At 36.6% G+C, this 20041-nt stretch overlaps 1 protein-coding gene across 1 annotated transcript in view; it reads right to left on the minus strand.

Annotated features, from left to right (window-relative positions):
* STARD13 (StAR related lipid transfer domain containing 13) overlaps positions 1–20041 on the minus strand; it is a 288367-nt gene that overhangs the window by 201224 nt on the left and 67102 nt on the right. Inside the window, exons 3-4 of the mRNA XM_053969881.1 lie at positions 13420–13566; positions 8677–8811 (exon numbers count right to left, since the gene is read on the minus strand). Coding sequence (XP_053825856.1) covers positions 8677–8811; positions 13420–13566 — 282 coding nt within the window. The remainder of the gene's footprint in view (positions 1–8676; positions 8812–13419; positions 13567–20041) is intronic.

Here is a 20041-nt window from a genome sequence, read left to right on the forward strand (position 1 = left end):
GCAGGACACATTTTTAATTATACATCTCTGGTAATATTTGAATCTCTTTGCTTTGTTCTTGCTGTGAACAATTGTAAAAGTCAAAGGCTCCGTCTCAATCATGCGCTGTCTGATCAACATGTGAAACAGCCGGGAAAAGCCTGCCTGAATAAAAATGACAGAAGTACTAAAACAGAAGCCAAGATGAAGAAAATGAGTAATAGCAACTCTAAAAGAGGCATTATGATAAAATGATAACATAAAATATACTCACTCTTTTTTTTTCCTGCTGTTGTAACAAATATATCACAGGGCCAGAAAAAAGAAAATGCAAACTCCTGACCAGATGGACAGACAGGTAAGGTATGACTGTACATACTTCCACGAAGAAAACTGTGCTCAACCAATCCCACAAGTAAAAATACAAGAGATGGCCTTGTAGGGTTGAACCCAGCACATTCCTGCCATTCTCATCCATGGGAGCTGGCACACTCTATCATCTGTTTTTTCCTCTGAATGCTATAAAACACAGTAGAAAATTGTACTGTCACCCAGTTATATAAACTGTGTGTTGCATCTAAAAGCATAAGCCCAAAAAAACATGCAAAGAAAAGACAAGAGAGGGAAATTTTTTCCCTTTTTCATTTCACTGAGTACAAAGTTAGCTGCACAGAAGTGAGGTTCTCTCTCTTTATATTTGGATAGGCTTGGTATAATTTACTGGTATGGTTTCCAATCACCTCTTGTTATGCATGCATAGAGATTCTTATTTTGACAACTTGAATCTCATATCTATGGACACAGAGTCAGGACATTTCGGTTTGTCTTGAAGAGCATTGTATTTCTGAGGTGTGTGCTAACACTGTAAGTCGGCAAATTTAGTGTTTATCATTAGCAAGACTGCACTATATGAAATGAAATTGTGTTCCTGCAGTGTTATCAGAAATAAAACACTGAAGTTTTTCTGCAAAATCATTCAGTCAGAAGATCTGAAAATTAACAACAAATTTCATTCTAGAATATTTAAGTTTACATATGATAAATATGCCTATAAAAGTCAAGTAGCACATATAGGATTAATTTGGGATGTAGATACTAATTAATCATTGCCAACCTGCAACTCTTATTTTGTCACTACAGCTGGATCTAGAAGGCAAATCTCACTGTGTGAGTTTGGGACAGTTATAATGAGAAAGGGATTGGGCTGGCTCAGAAAAGTGCTCACTCAATAAAATTTGCTGGCAGTCTCTGCTCATGGGGTTTTGGCAAAATCACCACCAAGCCCAGCTGCTCTGCTGCACTGCCATCTCTGGTGGACCTGCTGGCTGCCCTTGCAGAGGTTGGGTGACCTCTATTTTCCAACTGCTCCTGTGGTTCCTTCCTTGTTCAAAGCTTTTCTTGCAATATAAACAGACATTATCAGTTTGAACTACATAAAGAGCCATGTAATACCAAGCAATAAAAATAACCAATTCTATCCTCCTCCCGATACAGATTTGGACTTCATATACCTTTTGAACTACATTAAATGAACTTTACTCCAAAATCAGTTGGAAACTTCAATTTTACTTTATATTGTATACAAAAAAAAAAAAAAAAAGCATATAAATTATCTTGTCTACATCCAGAGAATAATTAAATGTTTTTAAATTATTTTTCAATGGTATTTTATGAATAAGACAGGTCTTTCCTTTCCTACATAGATAACTCAATGAGTTTTAAAAATAAAATACACAAAGTATTATATACCCTAGCCTCCAGGTAATCCTTATGAAAACTAAATTAAATAATGAATTTGATGCAAAATACTGTTTTAAAATGATACCATTAACGTACTTTGAAATTAAATAAATATTTTCATAGATCAAGTGATTTAACCATAGCAGTTCTAAGTAATTTTAAATGCTGCATAGCTTCATTAGGATTATCATCTTCAGCTGGTGACAGAATTTTTGTCAGGAAAAAAAAGTGCTTAGCAATTAACTAAAAAGAGAAATTGTATTGGGTCTGGCTGAGATGGAGTTAATTTCTCCAAAATTAGCCCTCAATAGGACTGTGCTTTGTAGCTAGAAAGGTGTTGATAACATGCCAGTATTTTGGCTACTGCTGAGCAGCCCTTGAACAGCACCAAGGCTCTCTTTCCAGCCTTACCCCCTGACTCTCAAAGGCCAGTGGGCTGGGGGTAGACAAGATCTTCCGAGGGGACACAGCTGGGACAGCTGACCCAGGCTTGTCAAAGAGACATTCCACACCATATGACGCCTGCTCAGCAATAAAAGCTAAGATAAAAAAGGAGGAAGCAGGGAAGGGCCTTTGTTATTTATGACATCTGTCTTCCAAAGCAACCATTACATGTGCTGACCCCCTGCTTCCCTAGGCTGAACATTGGCTCGTAATGGGAAGCAGAGAATAAATATTTTGTTTTCTTTTGCTTCTGGATGCACAACATTTTCTTTTGCTTTATTAAAGTGCCTTTATCTTGACCCACAAGTTTTTTCATCTAATTTCTCCACTGAAGGAGCTGACTGTTGGGATGAGGGAATAAAGACAAAAAGGAAAAGAAATGAGCTATGCTGGGTTCTTATGTTTGTTAGGAGCACACTGTCCAGAGTGCTGTCAAATGCACTGGAAACAAAGCAGATGAGAAAGCCTGGAGTATTATAGATATTGGAATATACAGCTCTCAGGAAGGAAGGGAGGCATCTGCCCTTCACTCCCTATTATTGATTTTCATTAGAGTTAGTACAAGCTCTTCCTGGGCAATGAATTCTTTTACTACCAAAAAACTACTTAATCTTAAAGCAGGGAAGATTCTGTCTTACAGGAGCACTTGATCATCTCAGAAATGACTGCAAGTCTAGAGTGCTGCTGGGAAAGAAGGATTGCTCCTGTCTCAATGTCCTCATTGTGCAGGCAGAGCAGAGGAAGAACACGAAGGCAGCCATCCTGTTCAGAGGCACAAAAATCCACCACATGGGGGTACACTCAGAAGTGGGGTGGGTCACCTGACCTGACTACTTCAGCATAACTGTCCCAGTGAGACACTGGTGAGTTTAAGTACTGAACACAAGAAAAAAGGTTATGCATAGACAGGGTTTCAAGCTACCTGCATCTGTACTGGAGAGCTATTTTGCTGACATAATAAATAGCAATGTTAAGGATAAAGAGGAAAGCAATTCACATGACTAAAGGACACAGTTTGAAATTTGTTTTTCCAAGAATAGGAACGCTGGAGTTAGCACTCTTTTTGAGTTATTTATCTTGACCATGTTGCAACCAATCAGTTAGTTTTGAGACTTGGAGAAAGTCAGTGAAAACCTGATTTCTGCAAAAATTTCTCTACCCCTTCTGCATGAGTGATGCTACTTTTACAAGTGCATTTAGTTGAAGTATGGACAGAAATCTTCAGCACCAACATGGCCAAATAATTGTGTCTTCAAACATACTACATCTTTCAGGAAACAGAGCATTGAATGCCATGTCTTCATCATACAGGTCTAGGCTTCTTCATCTTCTTGCACTTTGTGTGTCATATAAAGTAGTCCAGTACCAGGATGGGTATAAGAAATCTTCGGTCAGAGACTGCACAAGTCTTCTTGGGGCTTTACTATCAACTTTGTCAACGGGGGACAAAGTCAGAGTAAAGCATGATCTGCCTAATATTCACCTTGGGAAACACATCCTTCTAGATAATGGATGTAACTGCTGCTATAAATTCTACCATGAACTGATATATTTCTGACTATATCCAGCAGTGACAGTGAGTGAAACTTATTTTGGAGTCAGGTTTAGGCCCTTGTAATCTCAGATGTAAAATTAAGACTGCTTACATATTTTGTGGAGAAATGAAGGATCAACTCAAGGCTTGTAAATATCTTAAGATCCTCAAAATTCCAAAGAATGCTAGTGAAAGTAAAAACTGTTATGAGTTGCCACATGATAACCTTTTCTGCCCTGGATGTTGGCAGCTATCTGATAAAAGGCTTGTCACACTTGCTTGTCACCAATGGAATAATCTCTGATCCCTGGTGGTCCCAGGCCAGAAATATTGAACAAGGAGCACACAAGAAACACAATGATTCTGACTTTGCTTCAGCTGTTTTGCCTCAAACATGATCAGAGGGTCAGAAAAGCATTGCACTTACTACAGAGAGATAATAGCCATAGATTACTGCCTTATTAATTTAATATTTCTAAAATGTCAGAAGATATCAGACATCCCTGGAACCTCTGACCTGAACTGTGAAACACTATTTATTGCATCAACTAGTATTTCTCAGGAAAAAAAAAAATCCTAAAGGAATCATAAACACTTCAGTCATGTAGGTTACACGACTGTCAAGTGGCTTAGCATGGATAAATTATAGTTCACTAACAGTTTAAACTACCAGAAGCTGGCACTGATGTGAAAGAAGCAGTTTGCCCTGCCTCATCTCCAGCCACTCTGACCCTCTCTTGCTCCAGCCTACATAACCAAGTCTGAGCAGTGAATCAGTCTGAGAATCCAGGCTAAAACACATCTCAAAACTGTAAAGTAATTAATTTTAACCCTGTTGATTTAATATGTTCAAGCCATTTGTCAAATTAAAGCATAAGAAATCTAAACTGTACTCCTCAACTCTACTTAAAAAGAAAAGTGCAAACTTACAACAGATAAAGGAAAAAACTCTTTTTACCAATACATAAAGTTTTATTTCTTGCTCATTCCCAGACTGCATAGTGCAGAGGATACTGTGTTACCTGCAAGAGCTAGTGAGTGTTTACTGATGGGTTTTTCACACCCCCAATAGACTCCTAAGTTAGACTATTAAAGTTTTCACTGCTCAGAGCATAGAGAGGCAGGCACTGCCCATCAAATGCCATATTGTAATTTATATGCCCTGGGAGGGATTTAGCTTATCTAGCTCTAAGCACTGATGCCCTGGGCAATCACTTCTTCAAATACATGACCAAGCAACATCAGCACTTTGGGGGCACAAAGCACATCAACAAGAGACCTCCATTCCATCGACTACTTCAAGGCAAGGTGTGTCTTGCTGTAGATGGGCTTTTTCCTCTCCATTAATGGAAGCTATATAAAGTAGACATGGATTTACAAATGCCAGCAATTGTCAGGTGAAACTTTGCTGTTTGTTTCTCAAGCACGTGGCTTCCTTGCCAAGTACATATTTCCCATAGTACCTCAAAAAGAAAGTTTCAGTGAAGCAGCCTTGGCGGGGGGAAGGAAGGACAGGAGACATCAGCCCTAAACCCATGATTTGCTATTTTATTCCACCAAATTATCATAAGAAGTGCAAGTCATAAAAACAGGCATACAAACAGCATATCTACTATGACAAATTTGCCAAAGGACCCATCATTGTACCTTTTAGGCTTTTGGCCTAGCTGGTATCTGTGAAAAGTGTGCAGCTGACATCACTGCCTTGTATTGAGAATTGAACAACTGTGTGCTAACTAATCTCTGCATATCATTCCTGAACTGAAGCATCCCTGCTATTTCTAGAACTGGTCTCTGTTATATTTGCTAATCTAAACAATTTATGGAGTATTTGTTTCTTTAAATGTCTTGGGTATATGAGCTCCTGGGGAGTGGACACAGATAAGTTCTTTTGGACCTTCTGACTCACAAAAAATTGGAAGAGAAGAAAAATGGGATCAACAAAATACAAGAGGTCTGATTTACCTCTGTGTTACTCCCAAGTTATGCATTATACTATCAGGATCATGGGAGTTAAACAGCTGCAGCCTGGGTGTGACATGGAAGGAATTAGACCTTTTGTCATTTGGTCCCACCCCGTTTACTATAATAAAAGCTACTTCAGTATATCCTTTTTAAAAATCTGGAATAAGCAGTGAAAATCTGTGTATTGGAGAGATATGACAGACTAATGCTTGGAGCTAGACATAGCATTATTTGAAATTGCATGAAAAAGAGCACCAAAAGCAGCACTTTGAAGGAAGTAAAATGATCAGCTCTCCTGAATGACATTTGCAAACACCAGTTTCAACATTTATTTCTAATTTAAAGAATTGTCCAATTAAAAAGCAGCTCACTAATTTCTCAATAAATTCTTGCCTTCAGTAGTTTTCTAGACTCGCTGGTGCCCTAAGAAACATTTCTACTTTCTGCATTACCCTGCTCTTACTCCAGTATACAAAAATGATTGATATGATGCACAGACTGTACTGATGAGGATTCGTAGAACTGCTTTTTTCATGCTATTTCCTGATATTCAACAAAAAGGAAAAAAAGCAGACTTCAGAAAAGAAAAAAAAAATCAAAAACTTAATTTCTCTGCCTTTCCTCCCACACATCAGTAGGCAAACAACAGTATTACTGCAACACCACTTTGAAAATATTTACATAGTACTAGAGGGAAGGCAGCTAAGCTGTGATACTTGTACATGCCTGAGCATTTGGCCAAGGTAAAAAACAAATAAAATTGGCAAGTTTCTTTTTAATTAATTCTGTTATCTATTCCAACTAGAACAAGCAGCAAATCAGAACAAATGTTCGTGCTTTTGCAGAAATGGAAAATAGCAAACCTATTCTCCAAGGAAAGGAAATAGCTAGTGGGAAGACAATAATGTTTTCAATTAGCAAGCAAGTAGAGCCAACCTTCAAATTTCCTTTTCAGTGCACAGGAGTAGGTTCATTTAATGAAATAGAGAATTTTTATGGTGGCATGCATATCATTCTTTGGTAGATGAATACGACAGATATCTTTAATACAATAGATTTTTCTTTAATCCAAATTGCATAGATAACTTAAAATAAGCACCTTGTCAGGGAAAGAGAACTGCTGAGATATCGGCTTAATGTGTATTTACTGCTAACACCTACTGGCTTAGGGATAGGAGGAAAAGAGAATGGCAAATGTGATACCAATGTGTGAAAATGCCTCTGAGGTCATTTGTGGAAGAGATGCTAGTAGAACTGATATGTGTGGCAGAAAACTGCCAGAAAGTATGCTTAAGAACACATGGACAGTAACACAGGATAATGGGTTAGAATAATTGGGATTTTGGAGGCCAACTTCTTTGAATGATCATGCAGATACAGGCAATTTGACTGTTACACTTCTATTTCAAAAAGCTTCTGATGAAGTTGACCATCAAACTCAAACTATGCTATGAAGGGGGAACTACAAAAAAGATGCCAAGAAATAAAAATGGATTTCCATTGCTACCTAAAAGTGTAAAAAGAAGGTTAAGAATAATTGATTATTTCCTTTTACAGTGGATGGGTATTACCTGACAGTCCCACAGATATGTTTTCAGTACACTCACAAATGAACTGGAAAATGAAGGAATAAAAAGGGACAGAGTTTTCTGATGATATTCAACTACAGAAGTCAATAAAAACAAAAACTGACTGCATATTGCTGCAAGAGGACCTCACGATATTGAATGATTGCAAAATACGCAGAAACATGTAAACCAATAATAAATATAGTCCCTTAATGGAGGAAAAAAAAAACCAAACGAACAAAAGCAGCCTCAAACATTCACTACTTCCTAGAAGATGCCTGAGATTCAGTTTTTGCCAGTACAAGAATTACAGCCAAAATAATAATTCAGTAACAAATTTACAATAAGAAAAAGATATTGTATCATCTACTCCACAACTGAACTTTGGAAATCATTGCTACAAGACACTGAATATCAAAAGAACAAATGAATACAAATGAGTACAAACAACTAGAGTCAAAAAAGACTCTTAGGGGCTATTAATTACAAAAATACAATATAGTGTCTGTCTTCAATGTACCTGTATGATAAATACTTCAAAGGAAGTTGAGATGGCTTACTATCTGCTTACTCTGTCCTTACACTTCTTTCCTGAACATCCAACACTGGCCACTGGCAAAGAAAGGATACAGGGCCATAAGTACTTTTGATTCAAGCCAGTGCAGCCATTTTTTATGTTGTATGATGATCACAAGTACTGCTGGCACACAAATAATTTAAAAAAGGGAAACAGAAACCATTTACATTTCCAAATGAAGACACTGATCCTAAAGTAGCTTACATTTAGCTATTGGGAAAGTAAATCAAAGCCTTTTGAGAAAACCTTCTGATGGATTTTGACAGACTTTGATTGCAGGCTAAAGCCATCACCTTGTAAAAAAAAAACAAACAAACAAACAAGTAAATATTTCTATTATTGGTTAGAAAAAGGATTTAATTAAAACTCCAGAGCTGAGCATTCAGGCTTGCAGAGAATGCAGTGTGGAATTCACCATGAATTGGGCATAGTCAACCACCAAGCTACAAAATCCTAAGAGAATTCTTCTAAAATAAGGCATGAAGAAAAAGCTGTGGTAGTGGCTCTGATGCCTGGAATCCATCACATGTTACCTACAGATGAATTATGCTTTAGAACTGCCTGTTTCTTTCCATTGACTATGAAGGTGATTCAGGTGACTAGTTCAGATATAGAAGTTTTCATTAGTGGTCTAAAATCAGATTAGATGAATTCCACAGCCCTGGAGCCTCATTAACTGAAGTCTGACTTAACTTTTATCTGTACCTGCTTTGCAAACCAAACTCCTCCATGCAGTGCAATATTTGCATGAATACATTCATTATGTGTGGAACAAATTATTTTGAAGAAATGCACAGACAGTTTTAATGATACGAAGTAAATTTTGAGGTTACTGAATCTGTGAGTCAGATAATATTATAGCTACTTACATCAGTTTTAGGTCGTGCTCCAGTCAACACTCGGTAAGGTAAACAATTTAGATACTGGTAGTCTCCTCTTCTATTTTTCCAAGACCCTTTTTCTTGATGATCTCCATAAAGGCCTGTCTCTACTTGAACAGGGCACTGTAAGAGAATTTTTAAAACCCTATAAATAAAGACAAGTCAGAAATATTTTTAATGTGAACTCTAAGTTAAAAACTTTGGAATTTTATCTTTTTCTTCTGATTTTATCTTTTCCTCCAGATTTTTTTTTTCCTCTGATGTAAGGCAAACATTTGGTTTCAATCTTTTTTTTTCTTAAAAGCACTTGCGGCATGATTTTTACACTTTGCTAAGCTAGACACCCAGCCATTATGGAAAGACGCTTCCTTAACATCCAGTATACACAACTGGAGAACTAATCAATAATAGTACACCTCCCCTTAACTTAAAGGAACTGAATCATTTTGTACAATGAGAAATGATTTTATTAAAATTATTTTAAACTTTCTTTTAACTTTATTTCATGTTTATTTTTGTATATTAAACAGAGACCAAGAAAATTCCCATTTTCAAATTACAGATTCTCAACTTTTCAAATAATTTTTTCCTTGTTCCCTGAAACCTGGGGAGTTATCATTTCATTGTTCCACTCCCACACCATTTTTTAAAAGGTGGATGTCCTAACTCTGGGCCCACACTGAATGCAGAGTCAGGATGAGACCAACTGCACAACATTCCCTCATGTATCCTGGTTTGCCCAAGGAATAACTGGGTGAGTGAGCAAGAACCAATACATGCTGAAATCCAGCAGAATACATACTACAGACAATCAGGGAAACAGGGTCATGGGTGCACTGCAGAGCAGTCCCAAGCTATTGGGTACAATCATTCTAATCAGCCCATTTTCAGGCTCTTCCCCCTCACAAAGTGACAAATGTGCTGCTGGTTTTTGACAGCAACTGCCCAGTTCCCATTTAGTGTATTTTGTAGGAATGTAAAATGAGGAGGCTTTGAAAAGGTGACAAAAAGATTAGTATGAAGCCCCCAAAAAGTTTGAAGGCAATATAGTAATGCAAAAGAATTAAATGACTAAATAAACTATAATCAAACAGGATTTCCCTGTCATTCATGAATAATAAAAGACTGAAGCAGAAAAAAATGAGCTTCTCGTTCTCAAGATTTCCTGTTTTTTCTGTAGTGAAACTGAGTACAAGTGGCAATGAAGCAGATACATTAAACAACGGGGAAACACACTGCAGCAAGAGTGATTTATCTCTGATGTTTCAGTTACAAAGTGCCTCCTTCCATACTGCTAGAAAGATTTTTTTTTTTTCATAGGAAAGGTACAGATTTTACAGGAGTGGAACTATTAAATGTGTTTTTCCAAAACTAGCAGTTTTGTTGTTAGTACATTCAGACAGTACAGCTTTTTGCTCTTAAATCATGTGTTTATAGCATTGGTGAGAGAGTGTTTCAGAAAATAATTTGATTATAGACAATTATTTTTAACATCTTCTCTGGATCAGCTACTGAGGAATCCAATCAGTGCTACTTCCTCATGATATTTTCCAACGAAAAAATGACCAGTAGTAATTTGTGGTTTACACAGATGTAAAAACAAGTCATCCCTTAGCCTTCATTCAAAAGCTACTATGTTTTAGAAAACACCTTGAATTTTCTCACCAAAATACTGTGAAACTCTCTACCCTCACCCAATAGGTCCCATAATATTTATTCACCCAGCACATATTTTGGTTTCTTCTGTAAAAAAAAAAAAACAAAACCAAAAACAACCAACTGTTTAAGTGAGTATTTTTAATAACAGATACATTCCCAACAGGAAAATGCAAAGAGTAAAAAAATAGCAAAGAATTTCTTCCATGAACAGGTGAAAAATCCTTCAGTAGAAAACTGACTGGCTCAACCTAGTGATTAAATTACAAAATATATTTCTGAGATACAGCATTTGCTATACGAAATAACTGTCATCTGTTAAAAATTGTCCACACCCTCAAGAGAACAACTTTCAGAGCAGCAGCTCCAACAAACCGTGCTCCTACTCACACAGCAGTCACCTGCTTTGGAGATTTTGGGTCTCCAAAGCCAGCCTTACATCTTTAAACAGTTCACCCAAAAGCACTGCCAATCATAATTTCTTCTGTTAGTACCCAGCTGAGGATAAAACCATATGAAGAACACAAAATTGGTTCATTTTCTAGAAGCCAAATTCACACAGTTACTGGTAAACATAAGTTTGAGAGAAGCCTTCTTTTTATTCAAGTTTCATGGTAAGTGACAAGAAGGAAACATTTGATACGTGTGGAACAAATTACAAACTAGTTAGAAATATGGTACAATTAGCATGAATGGATAGAATATAAACTACTCATACAACTTGTGTGAAAACCACACTGTTATTTTTTCCACTGCAACTGTTATTTTGAGATCTGCAGTAGCTGTTTCTTCACAGTACATTTATGGTGAGATTTATGAGGATCTATCTCTTCTTTGACTATAAAATAAAACAAAACTAAGGCCACCCATTCTGAGGCAAATTATTCAATAGTATTTAAATCAGAGCAGATTATTCCCTTGCTCTACAAATTCTTTTGCAGGAGACAGCAAATGATATCCCACCATCAGTTCCACAAGAGATTTTCCAAGACTCCTTTTTGGCTCTGATCTTGCTGGTCTCATCAGAAAGACTGTGTATTAAGTGACCTGTCCAGCTTCTGCATTGAAATTGGCTCTTGGAGGTTTAAAGGTCATTTCCAGTTTGCCAAAGAAGGCTACAATAAAATGTGGCTGACTCACATATTTGCCTGTCCACACACAACTAAAATTAAGAGATCACATCTATTCTTTAGAGTGTGAAGAGGTGGCTTGATAAAGAGGACTGCAACTTCTCAAATATCACATTAAGCAAAACAGTAATTTTGGTGCTGGTGTTGGGAACATCCTAACACCTATGCAGAGACTTTCGGTGGGAGCATATGTCCCAGGAAAAAGGCTGTGATGAAACTCCTGGCCTCTCTGTACTCAGAAGATGTCTTGTCACTAAGCCTCAGAAAGAGAAGTGCAAGCATCTGGGGTGCTGGTGATGACATTCTCTATGCAACCATTTCTGATGATGCTGTTCTTAATTATTAAAGTTCATTTGAAAATGTCAGCTATTTAGATTTTTCTGCTGTTTACATGCAATATGCCCTTCAGCAAAGGATTTGAAGTCATATCCTATGATCTTCAAGCCATCATGAAAAAAGAATGATAACTAACCAAACCACAGCTTTTACCTTAGTAGAATAGGCGCAGCCATAAAATAATGGGTGTTTGGATCACTGGTTACCAGACTGTCTCACAATGGGAAGTGTTTAAAATCTGATGGCTGGGATTTCACCTTCAGACAGAAAAGCAGACTACACTGTCACTGTATTTTGACAGAAAACATTGAGCATTCTCCTGCAAAAAGACAGAACACTGTCCTTTAATAGGCAAATTAATTATGAAATTAATTCAGCTGGACAGAGCTGATTCTAACTGGCTGACACATACAGTAAGAAAGAAATGAGAGATGGCCACGGCTACTCTGTTACTAACACTCTCTCTGTAGAACTTGGAAAAAAAAAGTGCAAGATTCTGAACATCCCACCTAGAGAGACAGGAACATTTACATTGTGATGATCCACAAAGATGCTTACTTTAAGAATTTACTTTTACAAAATGAAGCAGCAGTGACTGCAAAAACATTCACAAATGATCACCTTCCATGAACTTCAAGCTATCATTCAGAGCTGAAAATCCACACAATTTGATCTTAAGAACTGAGTTTAATCATAGCCTGAAGTAGAGAACAAATACTTCTATTTCTCATGCTGGTCATTCTCCATTAATTGCTTATATAAAAACCCTTGCTTATTCAAAAAGTAGTATCATTGCTCCTTTAATCCTATTTGCCCTCAAAATAAAAGCTTGAGAAACTGTTTGTCATCAACTGATGACAGCTGTCACCACAAAACATTCTTAACTAGAGGATTGCAGCTCTAAGTCGAAAGAAAGAAAGAAAGAAAGAAAGAAAGAAAGAAAGAAAGAAAGAAAAGAAAGAAAGAAAGAAAGAAAGAAAGAAAGAAAGAAAGAAAGAAAGAAAGAAAGAAAGAAAGAAAGAAAGAAAGAAAGAAAGAAAGAAAGAAAGAAAGAAAGAAAGAAAGAAGAAAGAAAGAAAGAAAGAAAGAAAGAAAGAAAGAAAGAAAGAAAGAAAGAAAGAAAGAAAGAAAGAAAGAAAGAAAGAAAGAAAGAAAGAAAGAAAGAAAGAAAGAAAGAAAGAAAGAAAGAAAGAAATCTAGTTGTCCTGGCGTGAGGGACATTAGTTCAACTCTTAATGAAGACAGTGCCTCCCCTGCTGTTATATCTTCAAATAAATATGACAAGTATTAATAGGCTAGCACTTAAATTAACAGCCTGAAAAACATACAAGAAAATATCCCTAAAAAAAAAAAAAAAGGTGTACAATGCTTTTAAGCTATCCTGACAGAAAACTTACAAGTGTCACCCTATCAGAGGTCTGGTTATTTGACCATTAGCTATCTAATGAAATTAGACATTTCATTTTATTGAGAGAAAACTTTTAACTTCACCCTAACACCTGAGCTCCTCGGCCTATTCAGAAACACAACTGGATCGGAAAACTAAGGCTTGAGGAGTGTTGCAGCTAAATGTTAGAGAAGGTACCATATGGCACACATAAATTCTTACCAGTTGCTTGTGCCTTTTAGAAGAAGGAGTACTGGAGGGAGAAGAGCCAGCACTCAGAGCTTCTTCGATATCTAAGTTCAACTGTTCCAGTTTCTTCATAAGCCATGACATAGAGTCTGGCCATTCAGATTCTTTTTCTGGTTGGGTCTAAAAGAAATCAAACATATATTAAGTCTTAAAATATCCAAGCTGTTTGTAACTTGAAGATGCTTATTTTCTCTTCCAGTCCCCAAGGAAAAAGCTGACCAGTTTTTTCTCTGTCCTTGAGCGACACTTTTCCATTTAGAAAGCTTCAATTATCACTCCAATCCTGATGACACATATTCATAGCTGTTCTACATACTCAAATGACTTTTGTATATCTGAATGGCTTTCTAACACTTCATCTTAGGTGACCCACTGGTATTTCAAGCTAAGCAGAATCAAGACTAAAATTAAAGTCAGTTCAATGCCTCTTCTTAAGCCACTTCTATTTCAGCATCTCTCCACTGATTGCTTGTTGCCAACAGGAACCAGAATATCGAAGGTCATCATGGGCACTGTATTATATTCCTTATTATAATTCTAGACTAGTAAAATCTCTGCCCCTATGGTGGGAATACTTTATTGGTAACTTTGTCACTAGGATACATTTTTCCTTTTTATCTGAAGAGCTTTAGTGTATAACAAAAATTTTAATCTATTGTAATGTAATCGACAAAGATTCTTTTCTTATTCCTTAGTTTCCTCAAAATCCTTTCCAGTACTCTCTTAAAGCACCTTTCCATGGTGGTCCCTATGCATATTGCTGCATAATTGTTTTCATTATTCACATCACTTCTAATGATCCACTACAAAAAGCAGTCACACTGACCTCCCTGTCAACACAGGCAGCTACTGCTCCCCAGAAGTCTCTGTCCTGAAGCTACTTCAGTTTTTACATCTTCCTTCCTTTCACAAACTATACATATCTTTGCACAGAAGATAATTCCATATAATTCCATAGTGAGCACGATCAGACAAACAGTAATAATGCATTTTCATCCTGCCATAATCCTAAGAGCATCATACCAACACTCCTCAAAAACCTAAGGGAGATAGATGAGTACTGTTATTACTCTTACCTGGTAAATCTTTACGGTGCTTTGTTTCCTTAGAGGGTTTCACAAGTGGAACAAAAAGATAAGTAATTGCCTCACTATTGTAGAAAAAAAACCTTTACAAATAGAATCCAGGAGATTCACTCCACTATTACACTGATATATATCATTACTAATGGAATTACTCATTTTCTCCCCAGTAACTGAGGTCCCAAATCATCAGACACTGAGTCCCATATTAGCAACAGACACATGATCCCTTCAGAGGGGCTAATATGATCTTTGTAGGGATTGTTTCAAAGCACAGAAAAATAAATACCCCAATTTTTACTTTTCCAAATCTTTATTTAGAATTTCAGATGTTTTTACAACCTCTGAGTACTTTGCCTGAAATGCCGTAATAAGTGCTAAGCTGTACTTCAATTCTACAGCTATTAAAATTATTTAAAGAGATAATTTGATTGCTTCCCATTGTCTTTCCAACTATTCCCAAGTAAACTACAGGATTCCACAGAAAACGAGTATCAAAAGACACTTCTCATACTGAATCCATTCTGAGTGAGATGACTTCACACAAGAAATGTGCATATTGATATATGTCCACAACACTCATTTGTAAACAAAGCAATATTTTCCTGTGGTCTTGCTTCCTTATATACTGGTCTTTCCAATACTAAAAAACACTCAAAAAAAAGACTCAATGAGGACAAAACATGGAAACCCACCCAGATTCCACAAACAATACTGTATAAATTCTGCAAAATTCTAATATGAATGTTCTATTTCTCAACACAGTAAAAATGCAATTTATTAAAAAGGGGGGTCTAAGAATATGTTTTCTTACTTAACAATAGTAAACAATTCTGAAGCAACAATCACATAGGGAAATGAGTAAAGCGTGTTTGATTTCTGTGAGCTATGCAAAAATTGCTCTTGCCAAGTGACAAGCACTGAAGGTTACATTAGAAGTTTGGATTTTCTGAGTTTAACAAGACGCAGGAGCAACTTCCACATGTTGAAACAGACCACTTTCTGTTCCACGACAGAAAAGAGTATTTTGAGGGGTGTTGGAGAGGTGTCTCTAATTTAGTATTTTCCATGGAAAATACAAAGATAAAAATTCATGAAGACTTCAAAGAATTTCTAAGACACTCCAAATGTATGCAACAGCACACATAATATCACATTACAATAAAAAGTACAGCTCCATGCACAGGGAATCACATTTTGCCTTTATCTTGACAAATATTTACCTACTAGAACAATACCTCCAATGTTCACTAATGTTTTTTCAAACAACTGTATGAGCCAAATCCTCTTTTTTTTATAATTTCTTGTTTTAAACGCTACAGAATTCAAATAACAATAATTTCTAAAAAATACAAGTCCTAAGGAGTTTCACTGAACTATAAATCTCCTAGCATTCTCCATTCAGTTCCTTTTTTTAGTTCAGTAAGACTCTATATTGTGTCTATTAAGGGATGAGGAAAAAGATGGGGTTTCATTATCCTTGAAGATAAAGCCAAATGGGCCTAGTTAGCAAATGCCATTCACTAATTGGAAATTTGGCACAAAAGCACCATTAGAACAAATGCTGATTGGCTACGTATTTCAAAGGTTGCCTGAAATTCCCTGCTAAACAGAAAAAACATGATGCTACTTACATTCAAAAATATACAGCCTGCACAGTAGGACTTCTAACTGGTGAATAAATTTTGCCTAATCCATTCATGAGGAACACAGCTCCACAGTGTTCAGCCCCAGTAACTAGGTTGGACACTATCAAAGTGCTCCGAAGATCTGAGTACCAGGGTTTCCTGCCATAGCAACTGCACAGGCAGTAGGGTCAGGGCGCCTTTGGAAGCTTTTGTGTCTTGCCCTTCAGAAGGAAAAAAATCTCACTTTAAATTATCTAGAGAATCACGGCCTGCTTTATTCACTGGTTTTTTTCCCTAAAAGGTTACAGGAGAACACTCCTTTCCATGTGTTCTCAAGGTCTTTCTTTGTTACAGCCAAAGCCATTCAGCAATACATAGGAATGCTGTTACCTTTTGAAGAACCTTGAAAGCATAGAGACAGAAGTGCTTTACAGAAACACTTTTACATGCTACCTTCGAACACAGAATCATTTAGTTTGGAAAAGACCTTTAGGATCATCAAATCCAACCATTAACCCAGCACTGCCAAGTCTACCACTAAACCACGTCCCTCAGTGCCGCAGCTACACATCTTTTAAACACCTCCAGGGGTGGTGACTCCACCACTTCCCTGGACAGCTTGTTCCAACGCTTGACAACCCTTTCAGTGAAAAAAAAATCCTAATATCCAGTCTAAACCTCCCATGGTGCAAATTTGAGACCATTTACTCATGTCCTGTACTAGACAGATGAGCAGTGACAGAAAGTGAGACCAGAGATCCCTTGTTAAACAAGTGTTTTAAGGTGGAGCAACACTGTCTATGAAGATCATGGCATACCCTAGGCCAAGAACAACTTATTGGCCTTGAAAGTGAACTCCTCTGCTACACAGATTTCTCAAGTCTCACATACTCATGTTAGATTAAAAAAAACATGTAATCATAAAACAAACAAATCGTAACAAATCGTAAATCATCCTCCATGGAAAATAGAAAATTAAGTGGTATGAACTTCCTAAAATCAGTTACAGATGCAGCTATTGTGCTTAAGATGGCTATTGCATGGAAGAATTATCCAACAAATAAGATTTACTAAGACATATTTAACAATCAGCCCAAACATAAAACTCAGTTCTAGGTAGCTACTTCCTACAGCAACCACATCTATTTTAGAACAGCTTAATGACTTTGTTACATGTACACATTCATATGTATCCTGACTCTGTATTCATTTGCATAGCTGAAATTTCATTACTACCAATAACAAATTAGAGGTAAAACAAGGTGTAAAATTGTGCCCAATCATCTAAACACTTATTTGCTCTTTCTAACACTGAAAAGAAAATACATTCCAGACATTCAGAGGTTAGTGCCTTTTGACCAAAGGCTTCTGCACATTGTTTTTCAGCTTTCAAGTATTCTTTACTAATCTTATTCGGCAAAAACATCTGTGATAAAAGGCATATTTGTTTCAATGTTTGGTCATGAGGCTTATTGCAAGAGGCATAATAGTTGCCAGCAAATCTAAATTTAAACTGAAAGAATGTGGCAGAAATGAACAAGTCCATATAGAACACTCAGGGGTCAGGGTTAACCCGCTGCCAGACCTCATCCTATACTGGAAGCAGAAAGGCTTTCCAAGTGAAGGGTTATGAGAAAATTACACAACTCCAAATTTATCTGATAATCTGTGGCTTTCACTTCAGAACTTCAATAGTCCAATTGTTCTGGTAATTGATGCATTGTACAACTTTGAGTAGTAAATCAGTAACCACCAAGTAAAGAATACCAACGCTATTTAATCCTCCTCCCTATTAAATCTGCTCAGATAAAAATTCTCTCTGATGTACAGCCTAGATCTGTAAAAAATGACTTTGTGGAACAATTTCAGGGACCAAATATCATATTCTGCTCTTTCTGCACGGATGGGGTCCCTGTGTTCTTAAGAATCTCTGTAAAAGAAGGTCTCAGCTGCTGATGGCTTTGCCTACAGGGAGTGGAGGAGGAAGCCAGATTGATTCCCGATGCAAAATCCTACAAAAAATTATTTAGAATACAAAGGACTCTTTAATTCAAAAAATAGATTTATGTGTACCTCTTCTATTGAAGATAAAATACTTCAGAGGGAATTTTCCTTAATATCCCACTACAGTGTTGCTTAAGTATTTACAGAGCTGTTGGATGGACAATTAACTTGGGGCACCTTCATCCTGGAAAGCAGGTAAGTAAACTCAGCAGTTGCAGCCTTTTCACTTCTAAGAACTATATGGCTATATATCTGAAATTATCAAAGAAGTCTCTTCACCTCTCAAGTTAGCAGGCAAGGCCATGCACATAGGTTTCTGGGAAAATGAAAGCTCTTCAGAGATATCACATAAATTCAGACTGGATCCTTCTGATCCCCAAAACAGTCACCTAAGATGGGCTGTAATGACCTTAGCAGTTTTGCAGAAGAAAAGCTACTGAAATACTAACATGAAGATATGTGTTAATCTGTTTTTAAAGGAAACACCATTTCCAAGACAAATAATTTTCTCCTAAACTTATTACACTTCTTAAATATGTCTGTGTATGGAGCTTTGATTTTCATTCCTGTCCAGACACTTTCTTTTTGCTGTTTTCCTGCCTGAAGGCTGCTGCCTCAAGCTACTGATTTCTTCAGACAAGTTTTCAGAAGTGATACAAACAACTCCTGTAAGACTGATGAAACTTTCTGTAGTTTTTTGATGCTCTAGAGCAAACTAAACTGAATTTTAAACACATTTAAGGTTGTTTCCGACTTTTCTGTGTTTTCCCTTAGAGTAGCCCCACACACCTACCTTAATTTTCTTTCACTAAGCTCAACTATGCATTTCTATGACTTTACGTGTCTGTATTTAAGCACACCACTATGTCTTTGTCTGTGTCTTTGAAGAATTAATACAGTAAAATATAAAAAATACTAACTTCTAAAATATAAAATATAAATATAAAAAATACTAACTGGAAATACTAACTTCAAGATATAGTACAACAAGAATATATGCTTGGATTTTTTTAATGATTAACAGGTGCACAACATGGGAGAAAACAGAACCCAAAGAAGCCATGAGAAAATAATGTAACATAACCCTGATTTCATTACATGTGTTTGACTACTTGACTTTTCAAAGTCAAAATAGCTCAGAAATTGACTAAATTCTTTTTTATAACTGCTTTTAATCTTTCAGACAATAAATTGGCAAATTTAATCTTTAATTTGTATTCAACACATTGATCTTGCATGGTGATAATGTCCATTGTATGAAAGAAAACAAAATTCTGAAGTCCTGTCTCTCATTTAAGGGTTCTTGCACCAGTTTTTAAGGAGTATTGCTCTAAGCTAGGCAGGACAGGACCCCTTGTATCAATGGACTCTTCCAAATACTAAGTTTATGGAATATTTCCCAGACAAAACCCAAGTTACTTCCTAGGACTGAAGGCCACAAACTGTATAAGCATGGTGTTTTACCCAAGACAAGGGCAAAATTGGAAGGGGAGAAGAAAGGAATTTAGTTGAAGACAAGTCTTGGGGCAAAACATTTTGGAAAACAGTTCCACATCACTGCAGAAGTTTTAAAGTGCAGTAACCCAGACAGTCTAGTATAAAAATTCTGTTGCAGCTTCATTTTGTTTCTAGAAAAAGCAACTAATTTTGTATTGAACTTCTCATTACAAAAAAAAAAAAAAAAATAAAAACAAAAGCCTAAAACCAATAATGACTTAAAATGGCACCTAGATGGTTTTAACATCAAACTGGAATTTGCTCCAGTTATTAAATTTTCCAGATTCTCAAAGCCTACAGCATCTCCACCTTCTATCAAATTATGCTGTCAAGCAACACAAAATTTCATGAACAGGCTGTTTGTTAAGCCTGTACTAATGACAC

The sequence above is a fragment of the Vidua macroura genome, chromosome 2, assembly GCF_024509145.1.
Source record: "Vidua macroura isolate BioBank_ID:100142 chromosome 2, ASM2450914v1, whole genome shotgun sequence".
NCBI classification, from domain to species: Eukaryota; Metazoa; Chordata; class Aves; order Passeriformes; family Viduidae; genus Vidua; species Vidua macroura.